Source organism: Neoarius graeffei, chromosome 26 (assembly GCF_027579695.1).
Source record: "Neoarius graeffei isolate fNeoGra1 chromosome 26, fNeoGra1.pri, whole genome shotgun sequence".
Taxonomy (NCBI): Eukaryota; Metazoa; Chordata; class Actinopteri; order Siluriformes; family Ariidae; genus Neoarius; species Neoarius graeffei.
Genome location: NC_083594.1, coordinates 41,347,018 through 41,369,712, shown reverse-complemented (window position 1 = coordinate 41,369,712; position 22,695 = coordinate 41,347,018). Strand labels below are relative to the sequence as shown.

The window sequence follows — 22,695 nt, the reverse complement described above, 5'->3', positions numbered from 1 at the left end:
ACCACTTTGGCAAGGTCTGGAAGAAGACCCAAACGGTCACCCTCAGATGAGAGGAAATTGGTTAGGATGTTCAGGAACAACCCAGGAACCACCAAGGCTCAAGCCTGCCCTGAACTGGAAACTGCTGGAACACCAGCGTCATTGTCCACAGTGAAGCGAGTTTTACATCGCTATGGACTGAGAGGGTGCCGACCAAGAAAGAAGCCCCTGCTCCAAAATCGACACCTTCAAGCTCGACTGAAATTTGCAGTTGCCCACATGGACAAGCCAAATGCCTTCTGGAGAAAAGTTTTATGGTCAGACGAGACAAAGATTGAGCTATTTGGCCACAATGACAAGAGGTATGTTTGGAGGAGTAAAGGTGAGGCTTTCAAACCTAAGAACACTGTACCAACTGTCAAGCATGGTGGTGGTAGCATCATGCTCTGGGGCTGTTTTGCTGCCAGTGGTACTGATGCATTGTACAAAGTGGATGGAATCATGAAGAAGGAGGACTACCTCCAAATTCTTCAACTTCATCTCAAATCAACAGCTCGACGGCTGAAGATTGGACACACTTGGGTGTTCCAACAGGACAATGATCCCAAACACACATCAAAACTAGTTCTGGAATGAAAAAAGCAGGTTAACATTAAGCTTCTGGAATGGCCTTCCCAAAGCCCTGACCTGAACCCTATTGAAAATTTGTGGACTACTCTTAAAAGCCAGGTCTGTGCCAGGAAACCAACCAATTTAAATGAACTCTACCAATTCTGCCAAAAAGCACAGTCAAATATCCAGCTAGAATTATGCCAGACGCTTGTTGATGGCTACCAAAAGCGTCTGGTTGAGGTGCAACTTGCTAAGGGAGCCTGTATGTATAATTTTGACCCTGTGTGGATGAGAGAAAATCCAAAATAAATTCAAACTTGTGCACTCAATTCTTGTTTTTTGAAGTCATTAAAGATGTATGCTGTACAATCATTCCACCCGGGAAAAAGAACAGTTCAAGGAAATCATTAACAGCCCACAATTACCATGACATTACCACATATAAGCAAGCCATCATAATTACTGAGTGCTAAGTGTAAGATTAAGGAGCTGTAGCAAGTTAGCTCTAAATTAGAACAATTAGAAAAATTAGAACAATGCTGTAGGTTGATGATAGCAATAAACTAGTCAAGGGGGAAGCCATAGCCTAATGGTGAGAGAAGCAGCTTTGGGACCGAAAGGTCGCCGATTCCATTCCCTGGACCAGCAGGAATGGCTGAAGTGCCCTTGAGCAATGCATCTAACCCCAACTATTCCCCAGGCTGCTCTGGGTATGTTGTACGTCGCTCTGGATTAGACCATCTGCTAAATGCTGTTAATGTGTGGTAGAATCAGCTTTTGATCATTAGATATTCGTCAAGAAGAGACAACCATTGGAAAAGTCGAGTCAGCTTTTGCCAGAGTCAGTGTTTTATGGTTAGATTTTTGGTCCAGCATTGGCAGCTTTTAGTTGAGTCAGTTTTTGGTAGCATTTGCTTTTGGTAGCAAAGAGTCAACGTTTGTTAGAGTAGTGTCAGTTTTTGATAGAGTCAGCTTTTGTTAGATAAATAGTTTGTAGAGTAGAAACAGCTTTTGGTCGCATTAATTTTTTGGGAGAGTCAGCTTTTGGTAGATTTGAGTCAGCTTTTTGTTGCGTCAGGTCAGTTTTTTAGACTCAGCTTTTGGTAGATAAATAGTTTGTAGAGTGGATACAGCTTTTGGTACCATTAGTTTTGGGAGAGTCAGCTTTTGGTAGATTTGAGTCAGCTTTAAGTAGTGTAACGTCAGTATTTGGTCGAGTCAGCTTTTGATAGATAAATAGTTTCAAGTGTGGAGACAGCGTTTTGTTGCGTAGCATCAGTTTTTTAGAGTCAGCTTTTGGTAGATAAATAGTTTGTAGAGTAGAGACAACTTTTGGTAGCAATAGTATTTCGGGAGAGTCAGCTTTTGGTAGATTGGAGTCAGGTTTTGATAGCGTAGTGTCAGTTTTCGGTTTCGGGAGAGCCAGCTTTTGGTAGTTTGAAGTGTAGAGGCAGCTCTTGTTTGAGTAGGGTCAGTTTTTTCTAGAGTCAGCCTTTGGTAGATAAAGATAAAAGTAGTTTGTAAAGTAGAGACAGCTTTTGCTAGCATTAGCTTTTGGTAGAGTCAGCTTTTGATAGATTTGAGTCAGCATTTGGTAGTGCCGGTTTTTGGTAGATAAATAGTTTGAAGATTACAGACAGCTGTTAGTTTTGTCAGCTTCTGGATGAGTAGAGTAAGTTTTTTAGACTTAGCTTTTGTTTGAGGCAGCTTTTGGCATAGCCGAGTCTGGTTTTAGTAAACATTTTTAGAGAAGACTATATTTTTTTTGAAGAGTTGTATTCTGGCAGGGTCAGTCCCATTTTGCTTACCGGCTCAAAATTAAAAAAAAAAAACGTGTTAGATCCATGATGATTTTGGAATATGTTTTGGGGTTTTCAGTCCTTTTGTCTCCTGACTCAGTGGTGTAAGTACTTTAATTCTTAACAAAAATGTACTTAATGCTGTTTTAATCTTGCTGAACTCTGTGATTTGTATATACTGATAATATACAGTTCCATGGATACAAGGATAACTGTTTAAATTCCCATGTGTGATCTACTCTGAAGAAAAGAACGGTCTGACTATCCAGTTTCATCCCACTCTGTTTTTCTCTCTTGTCTTGCTGTAGTTGCAGGAGTACTATAAGAAACAGCAGGAACAGCTGCATCTGCAGCTTCTCAGCCAACAGCAGCAAGCAGGGAAGCAGGCCAAAGAGGTGAGCCCTCCTGATTACCCCTTCTACTATTCAGTTCACTTCCGAGTGCCCTTCTTTGCAAATGACTAACACACCACGTCCTAAGCGCTAATTTAGCTTTCGAGTATTTACATTTCAGATACCTGAACATTTACACACAGAGTAATCTGAATAATCAGAGAAGCTCATATAGTCATCATGATGTAGTCCAGAGAGTCTTTCTGTTAATCATCAGGAAGAAAAAAAGGATCTTGTGCATTAGACAACTCCGTTCTCTCCTCATCAGCTTAGCTTCATCTGCGATCTAAACACATCTTAAGACATCAGGGGAGTATGGATTTGTATTATTATCCCCCCCCCAAAAAAAAAAAAAAAAAAAAACGCTAAGCCGTTCTCCAAACCTCAGCAAGGTCTTATTGCTAATACTCGTTAAGTATTAATTTACAAGTCGTCACTTGCTAAGCCTAGTGGAAAATCCCTATTACGGCTCTCTGGCGAAGCTGTAGAGCTCTTTAATTGTCCGTGGAGGCAGCGTGAAAGGAGAAGGCCCGCTTCGGTTAATGAAGGTGAGTGGGAACATGCAGGATCCGGCCCTAACACAACAAAGGATTCGGAGATTGACAGTAATCCAACACGTAAATGAAATCTGCACACCTGACTGTCTGTCTGTATTTCTTTATTTGTCTATTTGTCTCACTCTTTTCTCTCAATTAAACACACAAACATGGAAACAAAATCACGCAGCTTCGTTCTGTTCACTTGCTCCGGGTGTCTCATTGACCCACACCTTCTCTTTTACTTTTGTAGCCGTACAATTATGAATCTGAAAATAGACACACAAACCACTTCCCATGTTTGGAGATCGTCCTGTAGGTCTGTGTGTGTATGTTTGCGCAGGTGGGGAGGATAAATATGAGATAGTGATCACGTGACTGGGGCTAAAATAATCTTTTTGTTTCTTATTGATTGAACTTTTATATGCATCATATTATTTCGTTTTGTTGCTCACTGTAACAGAGACGCGCTTGACGTTTTTCGGGTTTTTTTTTTTTATTTCAAGGACACAAAGTTCTTCATATAAAGTTACTCATTCTACTCAGCAGAATGCTAAACTTGACCCAAATTTGAGGTCATTATTTCATAGAATTGAATTGAATTTCATTTTTGTTCTGCTTTTAGAACGTTTTTAATTACTTTGCGTGTTAAATCGTTTATTTAGGAAAGTGAAACAGTTTGCAATCATGAATGCACTCAATGCAAATCCATAAGAATGACCAAAAAAATGTTCGAATTAAATAAAAGACCCAGGAACTACGAAAAAGACCAGGTTCAACAAGGCTGTTTTTCATTTGAATTAGTGTGTTTGTTTACCAGAGACACAAATTGAATGCAAAACTAGTCAGGATTGACAGGTTTTATAGGTTGGATGAAGGCGACACTGTTTATAACATTTGTTCTGAGAAAAGTTGCAGAGGTGTGGGTGGGGAGCTTTATTTGGTCAACTCTGCACAGAGAAGAAAAACAATTACAGAAGCTGAAAAGAATTTTATTCTTTCTGTTTTTTTGGTGTGTGTGTGTGTGTGTGGGTGTGTGTGTGTGTGAGATCACGCATCGTATTGGACAGGAATAGACAGAAAGAAAGAATTCCAAATAGATTGAATTGCTTCCATTTTCTGTGATGGCTTTTCTGACTTTTCTGCCTCAGTTTGCAGAACAGCAACATGTGCATGACACTCTGTGCTAATAAACTGTATATAAAAGCAATGTATTGATGAAGCGTTGTAGAAGGGAAGAATGGAAGGAAGAGAAAAAGAGAGAGATTGAACAAGCTCTCAAAATCGAGATAATGGCAAAGAGGGATGCAGCCCGGACATCGTGACTGATGGGGCATGTGCGTGGCAAATGCTCGACAAGGTATCTGAGCACAAACACACACTGACTGATAGACATGCATAGCAGTGACACATGTACACGCAGGAACATGTGCAAGCTTTCTATCACGCTATAGTTTCTGGGGCTGAGAGAATACACAGCGGTGCTTGAACAGACGTACCGTAGGTTATAACACTGCAGAAAAGGAGAACACGGGGTGTGTGAAGTGGATGCGTGTCCAGACTGGGTTGGGGTGTGTGTATGTTGTATATGTGCGCATTGAGCGTGCAGAGGGCGCCCTAGGGAGAAGAGCGGTGCCCGTGCTTGACTAAGCGAGAAAGCGCGAAAAAGAAAGCCGCTCCTGCGTCGCTTTTCCTCTCCAGGCAAATTCAGAACCTGAAGCTGATCCTTTGAGTGCCATGGAAAGCCCAGGGGTGTATTTAGCTAAAGTAGCTGATCACACTTGGCGTTTTTGCATGGGGTATATAAACATACTTTTGAGTCCATATACGTATGCAGTGAGAGAAAGATTAAAAAAGAAAAAACATCTTAGAGATATACTCAAAGAATATAAGGTGTTCTCAGGACTCTTATTCTTCTTTTAACAATCTAGTGTTAACAATGCGATTTTTGAACATGTTTGAATGTATGAAAGTTTCCAGGTATATAATTACTTAGCCGGCTCACGTTCGAAAAAAATATATATTTTCAGAACTCTTTTTCAGAAATACTTTTCAGAACTCCTATCGGGTTAGCCTTCGCTACCAGGATTAGCAATGAGAATTCTGAACATTTATGAAAATAATTAAAAAATCCGCTTTCTGTTAGCTCAGCAGAATCCATTAGCAGTGAGTATTCAGAACATTTATTTTGAAAAAAATACAATAACTTAAAAATCCTCTCAGAACTCCTTCAGGTTAGCTCATACAAGCTAACAACTAAAGCTCAGAAATCCTGGCAAATTAGCTTGTGTGACTTAGCGAGCGCTCATTAGCATGAGATTCTGACCGTTTATGAAAATAACTTAAAAATCCTCTGAGACATCATGTCAGGTTAACTTGTGTTCACAGGCCATAATCTATTAGCAGTCAGTATTCAGAACATGTATTTAAAAATAAAATAAAAATCCTCTCAGAGCTCCTTAGCTCCTATTAGCTAGCATTTATGGAAATAACTGAAGCTAGTCTCTCAGAAATCCTGGCAAATTAGCTTGTGCGACTTAGCTAGCGCTCATTAGCATAAGATTCTGAAAATAGATTAAAAATCCTCTTAGAAATCTTGTCAGGTTAGCTTGTGTTCAATAGCCAGAATCCATTAGCTGTGAGTATTCAGTACATTTATTTAAAAATAAAATTAAAAAAAATCCTCTCAGAACTCCTTCAGGTTAGCTCATATTAGCTAGCATTTATGGAAATAACTGAAGCTAGTCTCTCAGAAATCCTGGCAAATTAGCTTGTGTGACTTAGCTAGCGCTCATTAGCATGAGATTCTGAACATTTACGAAAATAACTTAAAAATCCTCTTAGAAATCTTGTCAGGTTAGCTTGTGTTCAATAGCCAGAATCCATTAGCTGTGAGTATTCAGTACATTTATTTAAAAAATAAAATAAATAAATAAATAAATCCTCTCAGAACTCCTTCAGGTTAGCTCATACTAGTTAGCATTTATGGAAATAACTGAAGCTAGTCTCTCAGAAATCCTGGCAAATTAGCTTGTGTGACTTAGCTAGCACTCGTTAGCATGAGATTCTGAACATTTACGAAAATAACTTAAAAATACTCTTAGACATCCTGTCAGGTTAACTTGTGTTCACAGGCCATAATCTATTAGCAGTCAGTATTCAGAACATGTATTTAAAAAATAAAATAAAAATCCTCTCAGAACTCCTTAGCTCATATTAGCTAGCATTTATGGAATAACTGAAGCTAGTCTCTCAGAAATCCTGCCAAATTAGCTTGTGTGACTTAGCTAGCGCTCATTAGCATGAGATTCTGAACATTTATGAAAATAACTTAAAAATCCTCTTAGCCATCCTGTCAGGTTAGCTTGTGTTCACAGGCCATGATCTATTAGCAATCAGTATTCAGAACGTATTTAAAAATAAAATAAAAATCCTCTCAGAACTCCTTCAGGTTAGCTCATATTAGCTAGCATTTATGGAAATAACTGAAGCTAGTCTCTCAGAAATCCTGGCAAATTAGCTTGTGTGATTTAGCGAGCACTCACTAGCATAAGATTCTGAAAATAACTTAAAAATCCTCTTAGAAATCTTGTCAGGTTAGCTTGTGTTCAATAGCCAGAATCCATTAGCTGTGAGTATTCAGTACATTTATTTAAAAAATAAAATAAATAATAAAAAAAATCCTCTCAGAACTCCTTCAGGTTAGCTCATACTAGTTAGCATTTATGGAATAACTGAAGCTAGTCTCTCAGAAATCCTGGCAAATTAGCTTGTGCGACTTAGCTAGCGCTCATTAGCATGAGATTCTGAACATTTACGAAAATAACTTAAAAATCCTCTTAGACATCCTGTCAGGTTAACTTATGTTCACAGGCCATAATCTATTAGCAGTCAGTATTCAGAACATGTATTTAAAAAATAAAATAAAAATCCTCTCAGAACTCCTTAGCTCATATTAGCTAGCATTTATGGAATAACTGAAGCTAGTAATAAAATAAAATAAAAATCCTCTCAGAACTCCTTAGCTCCTATTAGCTAGCATTTATGGAAATAACGAAAGCTAGTCTCTCAGAAATCCTGGCAAATTAGCTTGTGTGACTTAGCGAGCGCTCATTAGCATGAGATTCTGAACATTTACGAAAATAACTTAAAAATCCTCTTCGAAATCCTGTCAAGTTAGCTTGTATTCAGTCGCCAGCATCCATTAGCAGTGAGTATTCAGAACATTTATTAAAAAACAAAAAAAATTTAAATTAAAAATCCTCTCAGAACTCCTTCAGGTTAGCTCATAGTTATGGAAATAAATACGGATCGTCCCGTATTTGAACATAAAATACCGCGTCCCATATTAAATCGATACGGGACGCAATTTGTCCCGTATTTTCAGACACGTCGTTTCATAGCCTTGCTTGGTCTCAGCACTCAGAGTGCTGAAAATAACGTACTATCGAGTAAACTCAAACCTACAAGTGAAGTGAAGGTGTTTAATTTCAGTGGTGAGCTCCTGACCGACAAGCTCTGCGTGCTGTGTGAAATTGCACGTCACGTGAAGTCAGCGTCAGCAGTTGCCTTGTACAGTTAAACATAGCAGTAGCGCCTCAGATACTGTTCTAAAATTACGCCTGCAAGTCCGCCCGTGAAACGTAAAAGGCTATTAAGACAAAGCTGAATGGGAGACAGAGTACCAGTGCATCAACTCTGTCCCCGGTGATGAATACAAGGCAAACTGTATAGTTTGCCGTCGAGCTTTTTCACTCGCGCATGGAGGGGTGTGTGACCTTAAAGTGCATATCACGGGTAAATTCAGGAGCAAGATCAATGTAATTCTCCTATTTTATATTAAACTTTGGTCAAATATCTGTAACATTCTGCATTCTCTGCAATTTTTTTTACCTTGCGCAATACCAGAAAAATTCAGTTGAAATCGAGCCATTTGAAGCGAATTGGTCCGCCTCTGAAAAAACTTTGCATTTGAATTTCCTGAGAAACATTGATTTTCGTGACGTCGCGTGCGGGACGCCTCCTTCTGAATCCTACGCCAGCGCTGGTTTGTTTATGAGAAAACGACCTGGTGGTTTTCTGCAAATTTCTTCAACGTTATCGCGTAATTATTAAAATGGTTAACAGATGTATCGTAGGAGGGTGCAGCAACACCAATCTTGATGGGATTAGCACTCATCGTTTTCCAAAAGACCGGACAATGAGAGAGAAATGGGAGCGCTTGGTCTACACAGGCTGTGCACTGAAACCGTGCAAGCTCACGCAGCCTGCTGGCGCTTCCGCAGGTAACGTCACGATTCTGGCTCCAGACTCCCTTGGGATTTTTCCAGACGCGTTTTGTTATTTTATTTTTTTCTGCTGTAGACAGATGGCCTTGTGCAAAATTACCCTTCTGGATGAGTGTGTAAAGAGACATACTTTCATGTAAAAAAAACCCACGAAATTGGTCCAGAATATGCCCTTTAAACAGCACGCTGCAGGTGCTACCCATGTCCGAGCAACTAAAGAGTGGACTATACAGAGTGGAATAGCTCAGTTCCTTATTCCTCACACTTCCCTGAAACGAACATGGTATATGGTTTCATAAGTATATTGCCAACTGTAGCCTATATTTTCACCTACGTTACCCAGTACCCAGGACGTTGGGGGCATTCCTCATTTCGCCACAGAGTAGGTGGCAACCCTATTGTCAGGTTAGCGTGTGTTAGTGAGCCATAATCTATTAAGAGTGAAAATTCTGAACATTTATGAAAATTATACTAAACAATCCTTTCAGAAATCCTGTCAAGTTAGCTGGTTAATGGGTGCTGTTAAGCGTGAGCATTTATAAAAATAAATAAATGATAACTTTATATATATATATATATATATATTAGTGCTGTCAAGCGATTAAAATATTTAAATCGCGATTAATGTCGCGACTGTCATAGTTAACTCGCGATTAATCGCAATTTAATCGCACATTTTTGTCACACGAAAAACCATTGTAATTCTCTTACCAGCATAAAAAAGTGAATGGGCTTGTTTTGTACCAATGTTTTTCTTATTGCAAAACATAACACATCTTGACACAGCCACTGCAAACTGAAACCTAAGCTGAGCACCGTGGCTTTTCGTCCCGAGACTAACAAGAGAACCATGAGTGAAGTGATCTACTGCTTGAGTTAGTCTATCAGAGAGACAGGTTACACAGTGACGGTAGGCTTGACATGCTTGATTATAATATAAAGTACACTATTATATTAACTTTAAGTTGTTCGTTGATAAATATTGCATTGAATCTGATCTTTACTGTTTCAGCTCACTTAACACATTTTGTACTTTTACACTTTCTGCCTGTTGATGCGTCGCGCTGTCCAATCAGAGGCGGCCAAATTTGCATATTACAGGAAGGATTTCTGGGATAGCACTGAGTTTACAGTTCAGAGGGATCTGGCTTCTTTAGACGCTGTCTTCTTAAAACTGAATAAATATTTAAAAAGAGCCAAATGAGCCAGTCTTTTGAACGGCTCTTTTCAAAGAACGGATCACAAAGATGCGGATCCCATCAAAGAGCCATAAATCCCATCTCTACTAGCGCCCCCTGCCCACGCTGGTTCTTTGGGGGGAGAGCAGAGGACTCTGGCTGTGCGGGGCAGGGCATTACAGTCTAGCTGCTATCGTTTTTCTAAGCAAAGTCTCTGTTCCAAGTTCCTGGCAGTTTCAAAAGCTTATGAAAAACCTACATCATGTCACAGAGCGTTAATCTCGCGATAAAAAAATTATCGCCGTTAAAATTGAGTCAAGTTAACACGTTAATAACGCGACATTTTTGACAGCACTAATATATATATATATATATATATATATATATATATATATATATATATATATATTGGGCACCCTTACTGAAAATGTCTGTTACTGTGAATAGTTAAGTGAGCAGAAGATGAACTGATCACCAAAAGGCATAAAGGTAAAGACGACACATTTCTTTTCAGCGTTTCCTGCAAGATTTGTGTATTATTTTTGTTTTGTACAACTGGAGAGTGAAAAAAAGAAAAGTAACACCAGGCAAAAGTTTGGGCACCCCAATACATTTGAGTTCTCAGGTAACTTTTACCAAGGTTCCAGACCTTAATTAGCTTATTGAGCTGTCGCTTGTTCAAATTCTTCATTAGGAAAGGTCAGATGATGCAGATTTCAAAGCTGTATAAATTCTCTGACTCCTCAAACTTGTCCCTAAAATCAACAGCCATGGGCTCCTCTAAGCAACTCCCTCGCATTCTGAATAATAAAATAATCAATGCTCACAAAGCAGGAGAAGGCTACAAGAACGTAGCAAAGTGTTTTCAGGTAGCTGTTTCCTCAGATCGTAATGTTATTAAGAAATGGCAGTTAACAGAAACAGTGGAGATCAAGGTGAGGTCTGGAAGATGAAGAAAGCTTTCTGAAAGAACTGCTCGTTGGATTGCTAGAAAGGCAAATAAAAACCCTGTTTGACTGCAAAAGACCTTCAGAAAGATTTAGCAGACCCTGGAGTGGTGGTGCACTGTTCTACTATGCAGCGACACCTGAACAAATATGACCTTCATGGAAGAGTCATCAGAAGAAAACCGTTCCTGCGTCCTAGCCACAAAATTCAGCGTCTGAAGTTTGCAAATGAACATCTAAATAAGCCTGATGCATTTTGGAAACAAGTCCTGTGGACTGATGAAATCAAAATAGAACTTTTTGGCCCCAAGGTATGTTTGGAGAAAAAAGGGTGCCAAATTCCAGGAAAAGAACACCTCTCCAACTCTGAAGCATGGGTGTGGATCGATCATGCTTTGGGGTTGTGTTGCAGCCAGTGGAACAGGGCACATTTCATTGGTCGAGGGAAGCATGGATTCGAATAAATACCAGCAAATTCTGGAAGCAAATATCACACCATCTGTAAAAAAGTTGAAGTTAAAAAGAGGACGGGTCCTACAATAAGACGATGATCCAAAACACACCTCAAAATCTACAATGGAATACCTCAAGAGGCACAAGCTGAAGGTTTTGCCCTGGCCCTCACAGTCCCCTGACCTAAACATCATTGAAAATCTGTGGATAGATCTCAAAAGAGCAGTGCATGCAAGACAGCCCAGGAAACTTGTAGAACTGGAAGCCTTTTGTGAGGACGAATGTGTGAAAATGCCCCAGGTAAGAACTGAAAGATTATTAGCTGGCTACAAAAAGTGTTTACAAGCTGTGATACTTGCCAAAGGGGGTGTTACTAGGTACTAACCATGCAGGGTGCCCAAACTTTTGCTTCGGGCCCTTTTCCTTTTTTGTCATTTTGAAAATGTCTCATCTCATTATCTCTAGCCGCTTTATCCTTCTACAGGGTCGCAGGCAAGCTGGAGCCTATCCCAGCTGACTATGGGCGAAAGGCGGGGTACACCCTGGACAAGTCGCCAGGTCATCACAGGGCTGACACATAGACACAGACAACCATTCACACTCACATTCACACCTACGGTCAATTTAGAGTCACCAGTTAACCTAACCTGCATGTCTTTGGACTGTGGGGGAAACCGGAGCACCCGGAGGAAACCCACACGGACACGGGGAGAACATGCAAACTCCACACAGAAAGGCCCTCGCCGGCCCCGGGGCTCGAACCCAGGACCTTCTTGCAGTGAGGCGACAGCGCTAACCACTACACCACCGTGCCGCCATTTTGAAAATGTAAAAGATGAAAATTAATTTTTTTTTTTGCTTAAAATATAAAGGGAATGAATCATCTTTAACTTTATGCCTTTTGGAGATCATTTCATCTTCAACTTGTTTAACTGTTCACAGTAACAGCAATTTTGACCAGGGGTGCCCAAACTTTTGCATACCACTATATATATATATATATATATATATATATATATATGTGTGTGTGTGTGTGTGTATAATATATATTGCATTTTAATTGCAGGAGGTTTGTCACATTCAATCATGCTAGTAAGCTGGATAGGAGAATCAGATAAGATTCTCCAGTTATGTATTTACACCTTCATACAAATTATAAAACTCCACTCAACAGTCTAATCCATATATACATATATCAAGCTTGTAGTACTTGAGTCCAGGACTCAGACTCGAGTCCGACTCGTGCCCTGATTTTAAGGACTCGCGACTCAACTTGGACTTGAGCACTGATGACTCGGACTCGGACTCATGCATTAATTGCATTCGGATTCGTAAATTGGAGATGAGGACTTGGATTTTTTCTTTATTTTTTTTGTGTCATAATATTTTCACTAATTTCGTCTAAGTGTCACACCTGCGCACATTGGCGCATGCATCAGATAGACTCTCGGGCACGATCCAGACAGCGCACAAACCAAGCGGACTCTCGCACCATAAACAACTCGCACCTGCACAGGATTAAGGCACAAACAGCACGCCTATATAAAAACTGTGAAAACGCACTTACTTTGCGAAGTATTGAGTTGCGTTGCTGATACATTACCGAGCCTTATTTCCTTGTTCGGTTTCCTGATCACTGATTTCCTGTTTCTCGTCTTTGATTCTGCCGAGTCTACGCTAGCCTGTTTGTGCCTCGCTCGACCTATTGCCTGTTTCACCGTTTTACGATTTTCCCTGCCGTTCTGGATTGTTTTCACTTGTATTAATAAACACACCTTCTGGACTTACATCCATCTCCCAACCGTCTCTAACAGAATACTTCACACTCCCTGACAAAAAGAATGCACATTCACCTGTTCATACAGTACGTCATGTAAAGGAATAAACTAATGTTAATGGTGCTAAAACAGCCACCGTCAAATGGTGCAGTTGGAGTGCTGTTCTCAGACTCGACTCGGATCAGTAGTGGACTCGACTCAAATTTTTTTAATGACTCGGACTTGAACACTGGGGACTCGAGCCTGGACTCAGACTCGAGGTTTAGTGACTCGACTACAGCACTGATTTTATATATATATATATATATATATATATATATATATATATATATATATATATAAACATACTAGTGCCTCTATACACCTTTATTCATATACATACAGTAAATACCATTGTTTAGTACCTGGCAACACTGTTTTACGGCACACATAAACGTTCATCTTCAATGCACAATACATGAGTATAAATAGTAGATTATAATCATATGAGTCTCGCGTCTTTCTTTCAGCTTTGCATAGATTCATCAGAGAAAAAAATGACTGTCAAAGTTCTGACAGAGCCACTTAAAACTCTAGACATGAAAATGTATTTTTTTAAAAAATAAACGTATAGAGGCCTGAAGTCCGCTCTCTGTCTCAGCAAAGCAAGCTGTAATTGCTTGTCAGGGTAGCGGCATGTGCATGAGGTGAGAGATCACAAGAGAGAAAGAGGGTGAGACAGTTACCACTCACATTTGTCAATTCTGGTATTTGAAACTTTTTTTTTTGTCTGTGTTTCTCACTCTCTCCCTGTCTCTCTGACTACGTGTGTGTGTGTGTGCGCACGCGCATGTGTGTGTGCGTGTTTGACGCTTAGGCCACAGAGTCAACCCAGAGTCAGCCTAATGAAGTGGGCCTGTCAGTCGTAGCTGGCGTGCCCAAACTCTGCTTGATGTGCTCATAAATCAAGCTGACAGGCGCACTCCTCCGCTAGCTTTGGCCACTCGAGTGCATCTAATGTAAACAGTGCACAGACACAATGTGTTAAAGAACTCGAACCGTGTCCCAGGAGACCGAGTCAGCGAGAGGAAAAAGAACAGAGGGAGGAGGAGAGAGCGTAGGATATGGACAGAGAGATGAAGGGGGAGATGGATGGACAGAGTAGGAGTGAGAAAAAATGGACTGGGAAAATAATAGGAAGTGAGAAGGCTGGGCTTTACTAATTTCTTCCAGTAGTTGTTTAGAAGCACCCCACCCCCTTCTGTCACTTTGTCTGCCTTGGTCTCCATTTTGCTCTACAGATGTGAAACAGGTGTGCCGTCCTTCATCACTGTGTAGGCTGAAATGGAGAAAACCACAATCCAAATCATGACCACAGGCCAATGGTGCAAAAACGTACTTGGTGTTTGGGCCGGGAACCACCCGAACCGATAATCACATCGTCAGTTTTTCTTTAGCTAATCAGACACAAGGGACACCATCACTCTTGCCAGAGTGAACAGTTGGAAGTTAGGTGCCCTGCTAGTCCAGGGAACTGAACCAGCAACCTTTTGGTCCCAAAGCTGCTTCGCTAACCATTAGACCATGATATAATATACAGTGGTGCTTGAAAGTTTGTGAACCTTTTAGAATTTTCTATATTTCTGCATAAATATGACCTAAAACATCATCAGATTTTCACACAAGTCCTAAAAGGAGATAAAGAGAACCCAGTTAAACAAATGAGACAAAAATATTATACTTGGTCATTTATTTATTGAGGAAAATGATCCAATATTACATATCTGTGAGTGGCAAAAGTATGTGAACCTTTGCTTTCAGTATCTGGTGCGACCCCCTTGTGCAGCAATAACTGCACCTAAACGTTTCCGGTAACTGTTGATCAGTCCTGCACACTGGCTTGGAGGAATTTTAGCCCGTTCCTCCGTACAGAACAGCTTCAAATCTGGGATGTTGCTGGGTTTCCTCACATTAACTGCTCGCTTCAGGTCCTTCCACAACATTTCGATTGGATTAAGGTCAGGACTTTGATTTGGCCATTCCAAAACATTAACTTTATTCTTCTTTAACCATTCTTTGGTAGAACGACTTGTGTGCTTAGGGTCGTTGTCTTGCTGCATGACCCACCTTCTCTTGAGATTCAGTTCATGGACAGATGTCCTGACATTTTCCTTTAGAATTCGCTGGTATAATTCAGAATTCATTGTTCCATCAATGATGGCAAGCCGTCCTGGCCCATATGCAGCAAAACAGGCCCAAACCATGATACTACTACCACCACCATGTTTCACAGATGGGATAAGGTTCTTATGCTGGAATGCAGTGTTTTCCTTTCTCCAAACAGAACGCTTCTCATTTAAACCAAAAAGTTCTATTTTGCTCTCATCCATCCACAAAACATTTTTCCAATAGCCTTCCGGCTTGTCCAAGTGATCTTTAGCAAACTGCAGACAAGCAGCAATGTTCTTTTTGGAGAGCAGTGGCTTTCTCCTTGTAATCCTGCCATGCACACAATTGTTGTTCAGTGTTCTCCTGATGGTGGACTCATGAACATTAACATTAGCCAATGTGAGAGAGGCCTTCAGTTGCTTAGAAGTTACCATGAGGTCGTTTGTGACCTTACCGACTATTACACGCTTTGCTCTTGCAGTGATCGTTGTTGGTCGACCACTCCTGGGGAGGGTAACAATGGTCTTGAATTTCCTCCATTTGTACACAATCTGTCTGACTGTGGATTGGTGGAGTCCAAACTCTTTAGAGATGGTTTTGTAACCTTTTCCAGCCTGATGAGCATCAACAACGCTTTTTCTGAGGTCCTCAGAAATCTCCTTTGTTCGTGCCATGATACACTTCCACAAACGTGTTGTGAAGATCAGACTTTGATAGATCCCTGTTCTTTAAATAAAACAGGGTGCCCACTCACACCTGATTGTCATCCCATTGATTGAAAACACCTGACTCTAATTTCACCTTCAAATTAACTGCTAATCCTAGAGGTTCACATACTTTTGCCACTCACAGGTATATAATATTGGGTCATTTTCCTCAATAAATAAATGACCAAGTATAATATTTTTGTCTCATTTGTTTAACTGGGTTCTCTTTATCTCCTTTTAGGACTTGTGTGAAAATCTGATGATGTTTTAGGTCATATTTATGCAGAAATATAGAAAATTCTAAAGGGTTCACAAACTTTCAAGCACCACTGTACTTCCAAAATATACTTATGGAAACAAACGATAGGAACCGTATAACTAATTTAGTTATCAGGATCATTTACATTCATCCCTAGTCTTTCATTTATCACTTGAGCTAAATGTGTCTAATGGCTTTTAAACAGCGGACTTATTGTCATCACTATTAGCATTGGTTCTGAAATAATTGCTGATTAAGTCGGTGAATTTTGTTCGGTTGACTAAATTTCCCATATTTCCATTAGATCGTCCAAACATCAAGTGAGCGCTGTTCTCTGTTTCGATAATAATGATGATGATGATGGTATTTAATCACAAGCTGAATTGATTACTTAGTAGCAGATATTACAGAAAATTTCTCCAAGTTAGTCATTAAAACTTTCGTGACAATCTCTTCAGTAGTGCGCTTTGAGCAGTCAATAGCTATCACAGGACCCGAAACCAAGAAGCGTTGAGCTAAGATGACTAAGTTTTTAGGATGAGAGTTGCCAAAAAGTGTCAGTAATTAAAAACTGGATCTCTGAGCCACAAAACGCACTACAAAAGGCTGAAAGAAAAATAGCAGGAGAGAGAGAGAGAGAAAAAAAAAACCCGACAGAGAGCAGAGAGCGTAAAAACAGACGGAAAATATCTTTCAACAGAAAGCAAATAAACGTCATCTCTTCAGAACTGTTATATTTTTTCATAAATGTTAGTTATGTCGCTCATATTAGTTTTAGTGGGTTCATCTTTTTGAATGAAGGGTGTGCAAACTTTTGCATCCAACTCTATGCACTTATAAATATGTCCCATATGCTTTTTAATGTAGTCCACCTGCCAGAAACAAACTGAATAGCCCTACAACGGTCCATAATCCAGACATGATCTGTAGCTAATGACACACAATCCACAAGATGTGTAGTTAATAGCGAACTATCCAAATGTGATTTAAAGCTAATAGTGCTCAGTCTGAATGTGATCCATGGCTAATAGCGGCCGGTCCGAATGTGATCTAAGGCTAATAGCACACAATCTGACTGTGATCTGTAGCTAATAGCACAGGATCCAAGCACAATCTGCAATCTATTAGCCATAGATTTGTTTTGAAGTCTCAGACCAGTCTCAGACTTGAGTGCAGTCGTGTTTTGGCTGATTTTAGCCCTGGCTGATAAACTTGACCCAACTGTTCGGATTTTTTTCCCCCCCATGACTCCCTACCTCAGCGACGGAGAACCTAGTGTTATTTATTTATTTCTCTCTCTCTCTTTTTTTTGCTATTTTTTTAAATCCCTCTCCACTCTACTCCTTGTTCTCTGTTATCTGGCGTGTGATAAGGTCCATCTCGCTTTGGGGGGACATCAAAAAGCGTCTCATTGGAAAGCTGTTCAGGAAGGGGGACATTTATCACAGCGACACTGCTTGACATTATCAGCACATGCCATGTAGTCTGTGGTGCTCACCCTTATCCCTGGACACACACACACACACAAGTTTGTCTTGTGACTTGTGAGGACCGTCCACTGGCATAATTACGGTACTAATGCAGTTAATTAATGCTGTGCCTAACCTTAACCAGGGTAACTGAACAGAAATCTTTTGGGTATTTATTTATTTATTTATTTATTTTTTATTATTTTTTATATAAAAGCTGACTTTTTTTTTTTTTTGTAAAAAAAAAAAAAAGATATCCTTACGGGGATCAGCTAGAAGTCCTCATAAAGTCAAACCTGTCAGATATTTCTATCCTTACACACACATTTGGTCCCCAGAAAGATATAAAAATGCCGTGTGTGTGTGGGTGGGTGGGTTCTAGCGCTGGCTCTAAACATCAGAGAGCCTTCAAATAAACAGCCTACACGCTTTTGATGAAGCCGAGAAACCGCGCTGTCTTCCTGCCGTTCCAGCCCTTATGTCATAGCTTTGATAACAAATGAGAGAACTCTCTCTATTTCCTTTTTCCCCCCCTTCTCTTCTTTTATTGGGAATGTTACATTACAGTATAGCTTAAGGCACGCTTTTAATTCTGTCAAATCTGCCATATTCCTTAAATGGAGTCTCTCTGTCTCTCTCTGAGCGTGTTTTCCACCCCCGTTTCGGATTACACTGAGTGATTTTTTTTTTAATGTGTGGCAAGAGTGGAATCGTGCCTTATCGTAAAACATTAGACATCTGATGTCATGTAATTTGGAACTGCGCTTAACATCACACGCAGATGTCGTTTGTCATTGTTTATTGCCGTGTTAATTTGCGTAGCGGCCGCATGCTAACAGATTGCTACACATGCTGCAGTGACTGTGGCTTTGTGTGTGTGTTGCCAGACCACATGGTGTAGTCACTCTCACATCAACTATTATCTCCAACAACTCTAGACAATCTTTGACTTCCATAGCCGCATTGAGGAAGCACACAGGCCCGCTCTTTTAGCCATGCACTCAATTTCCATCACTTCAGGAAGCGCAATGATGACCAAAGAGGAAAATCTTTCTATTCCAGGATGTGTCCTATCTAAACACGAAGTTTGAAAGCCTATAAAAGCAAATGAGTGTCTCCTGTGTCCCTCCCATCCCGTCCTGCCACTCGGTCAACTCTTCTTCTCCTCTCCCCCCCCCATCTCTGTGACTGTGTAACACGTTTCTACTGTATGTTTTCTCTTCAGCAGCAGCAGTTGGGCAGCAAACAGCTGGCTTTCCAGCAGCAGCTGATCCAGATGCAGCAGCTGCAGCAGCAGCACATTCTCAACCTTCAGAGGCAAGGCCTTGTCGGAATACAACCTGGTCAAGTCCCCATCCAGGGCCTGCAGCAAGGTACACACTCACACACTGACTTTTTTTTAACGTCACTATGGTGTCATTTTGCTGGCAGAAATCTGAGTATCCGTGCTGTGTATTGCTCGAACACTGGAGCACAATCACAGCCTTGTTTGATTGGACTTCGTGTGATGGGTTTTGACGTTAGACAGCCTGATTAGAAGGCGAAACCAAAAATGTGACGCACCAATCCAGAGGAATGGTGAAAAATCATCTCATCTCATCTCATTATCTGTAGCCGCTTTATCCTGTTCTACAGGGTCGCAGGCAAGCTGGAGCCTATCCCAGCTGACTACGGGCGAAAGGCGGGGTACACCCTGGACAAGTCGCCAGGTCATCACAGGGCTGACACATAGACACAGACAACCATTCACACTCACATTCACACCTACGGTCAATTTAGAGTCACCAGTTAACCTAACCTGCATGTCTTTGGACTGTGGGGGAAACCGGAGCACCCGGAGGAAACCCACGCGGACACGGGGAGAACATGCAAACTCCGCACAGAAAGGCCCTCGCCGGCCACGGGGCTTGAACCCGGACCTTCTTGCTGTGAGGCGACAGCGCTAATCACTACACCACCGTGCCGCCTGGTGAAAAATCACTGATACGTAAATATTTTCCACGTTCTCCAGTTAGTTTCCGCTTCCTAGGTGGTACAGCGGGTAGCGTCGCTGTCTCATGGCTCGACGGTGTCTAGTTTGAGCCTGAACGTGAGTTACAGAGTTCTCTTTGTGTCCCTGTGGGTTTCCACCGTGTTTTCCGGTTTCCTCACATCTCCCAGAAACATGTCAGTGTGTGTGTGGTAGGTGGATTGGAAACTCTAAATAACCCCAAGGTTTGAATGAGTGTCTGCACGGTGACCTACGTCCGATCCAGTGTGTATTCCTACCTCACAGCCAGGACCGTGACCAGGGTAAAGGAATTATTGAAGAGTAAATAAATAAATAAATGTTGTCAGGCAAACAGACCTTGCCCGGCAGCACTTATTTTATACCTATATGTTGATAACTGTAATATTTCTCGATCATCAGCTGTCCGGTTCTAGTCCTATGAAAATCCATGACCTTGAGTTTGACATTTGAGAGTCATTCAAGGTCATGGTGCCAAATGAGGGCCCATGTGGCACTTCCTATACGTTGATAATGGTAAACATCTGTCTGCCATGAACTGTTTTCAAGTTACAGCCCTCTGAAAATCCATGACCTTGAGTTTGACTTTTCAGGGTCACTCAGGGTCAAAGATCATGGTGCCAAATGAAAGGCCATACGGGAGTTCCTATATGCTCCTAACAGTAAACATTTGTCTATCGGCAGCCGTTTTTGAGTTATAATGGAAAATATGTTATTTTGACCGAAAGGTTGACCTTTGGTGACCTTGACCTTCACCTTGAGCCGATTACCGCCAAAATTTAATCAGGTAATCTACGGACCATTACCCACCTACTCTGAAAATTTGAAGTCAATCGGTGCAACCGTCTAGACGCTAGATTGTTAACAGACACACATACAAACAAACAAACAAACCGCACTGATTACAATACTTCGTACTCCGTCGGGGGTGAGGTAATAACAATTGAAAAAACTCCCGTTTCATGTACAATACCAAGCATCAGAAAGCTCGGCCTAATATAATGAATGTCAATAATATATTGACGCTTTAAGCTTTTGTTCAAAAGGTTTGGAAATACAGGCAGTTCCTACTATTTGACAAAACTGGTTGTTTCAAAATATGAGCTCAAGTCGCTTAACATTTGTCGTTTGCGCAATCATCAGAACATTTAGGCATGTATAATGAAAAACATTTTGGGTCGAGGTCGATTTTCATTACTTATTAGCTGTGTTAGCTTTGTAATGTAAAACTAAGGAAGCAATGACAGACATTGGACGGTCAGTTTGACTTGCGGTAACGAGAATAATGGACGTTTGGCAGAACATTTCGTTTCAGTCTTAAAGTCGAAAAGTAAAAATGGAAATCTTAAAAAAATGGATGATAGATGGACGGCGTTTTTTTTGTTCACTGTTCTTAAATATAAACTTCTTTAAAATAAAATGTTTCAGTACAGTGTAGGGAACGAGGCAATGATAACTGCATTCAGTCCATGCTTGGGAAAAAAAAAAGGCAACATACACTACCGTTCAAAAGTTTGGGGTCACTTTGAAATGTCCTTATTTGAAAGAAAAGCACTGTTCTTTTCAATGAAGATCACTTTAAACTAATCAGAAATACACTCTGTACATTGCTAATGTGCTAAATGACTATTCTAGCTGCAAATGTGTGGTTTTTGGTGCAATATCTCCATAGGTGTATAGAGGCCCATTTCCAGCAACTATCACTCCAGTGTTCTAATGGTACATTCAGTGCGTTTACATGCACATAGAGAAAATCGAATTTCTGCCGTTGCTCGTCTGAAATCGAAGTTCTAAATGGCATGTAAACACCTTAGCTAGGCTGAAATTGAACCGAACTTGATTTCTCGCAATCGAGCTGCACGACCTAGATTATGCGATTTCTGCCGAGCTACTTAGTGCATGTAAACCCTATCGAGCTACGTATTCGATCTACTTACTTCAGCACTGCCCCTTCCGGAAGTGACGAGACCACAAGCAGGAAACACAACAGCCTCGGTCGGCATGACACTTCACCTTAGCCGCCCACCTTATTAGGAACACTTCTGTTCGTACATACAAACTACAAACACTCTTCTTAGAGTTTATTTTATTTTTAAAAGGGACAGTGTACAAATTAAACATTATCCTTGTGGTAAGGACAGATGTCCGTACCAGGTTATAGCAGTACATGCTAATTTCCGCCTGTAGTCCCTTTGTTTATACTCTTGAATAGCTCTTCTTCATGACGACAACCGGAAGTGTACCAACACGATGGGGCGTGTAGCGCCACCTGTGGCTCGGGTGCACAATGCACCTCACTCAATAGCTCGATTTCACAGTATGCATGTAGGATTGGATTTCTCTGGCACCCCTGCTGGGACCCTTTGCTCGATTACCGACAGCAGCTCGATTTGGATGCGCATGTAAACGTACTGACTGTGTTTGCTCATTGCCTCAGAAGGCTAATGGATGATTAGAAAACCCTTGTACAATCATGTTAGCACAGCTGAAAACAGTCGAGCTCTTTAGAGAAGCTATAAAACTGACCTTCCTTTGAGCAGATTGAGTTTCTGGAGCATCACATTTGTGGGGTCGATTAAATGCTCAAAATGGCCAGAAAAATGTCTCGACTATATTTTCTATTCGTTTTACAACTTATGGTGGGAAATAAAAGTGTGACTTTTCATGGAAAACACAAAATTGTCTGGGTGGCCCCAAACTTTTGAACGGTAGTGTACGTCAACCAAGGTTGAGATAATGCAGAGACTTTTATTTACGTTTTATTACAGTGTCCCTTTGCAGCCCCTAAATCCACTCGTATTGAAATAAGGACCAACAATTTTACAGAAAAAAAAAAAAAAAGTTTGATTTACACTTTGAGTATCTGGCAGAGCATCCGTTCACATGCATGAGTATACTAATGATATTTTTCCTTCTATCTATTCATTTCACGATACACTCAACTCTAAAATGAAGGTTCGGCGAACTCTCCTTCATAGCGATAACAGAGAAACCTTGTCTAACCTCAAGCTGAAACACTACTCCCATAATTCCCTGGTCCAGGTGGTCTCTTTCACTTCCACCGGCTCACCTCCCAGTCTCTGGGATGCCACGCACTCCTTTAGAAATGATTATTAAAGCAAAGACTCACCACACACACCAG

The 22,695-nt window shown here is 40.8% G+C and overlaps 1 protein-coding gene across 7 annotated transcripts in view; it reads left to right on the top strand.

Moving 5' to 3' along the window:
- Positions 1-22,695, top strand: part of foxp4 (forkhead box P4) — a 276,065-nt gene that overhangs the window by 166,756 nt on the left and 86,614 nt on the right. For 6 of the 7 annotated variants that reach the window (XM_060910313.1, XM_060910312.1, XM_060910308.1 and 3 more), the window contains 2 exons: positions 2,699-2,785; positions 18,771-18,918. In XM_060910313.1, coding sequence (XP_060766296.1) covers positions 2,699-2,785; positions 18,771-18,918 — 235 coding nt within the window. The remainder of the gene's footprint in view (positions 1-2,698; positions 2,786-18,770; positions 18,919-22,695) is intronic. The other variant, XM_060910309.1, reaches the window with a different exon arrangement.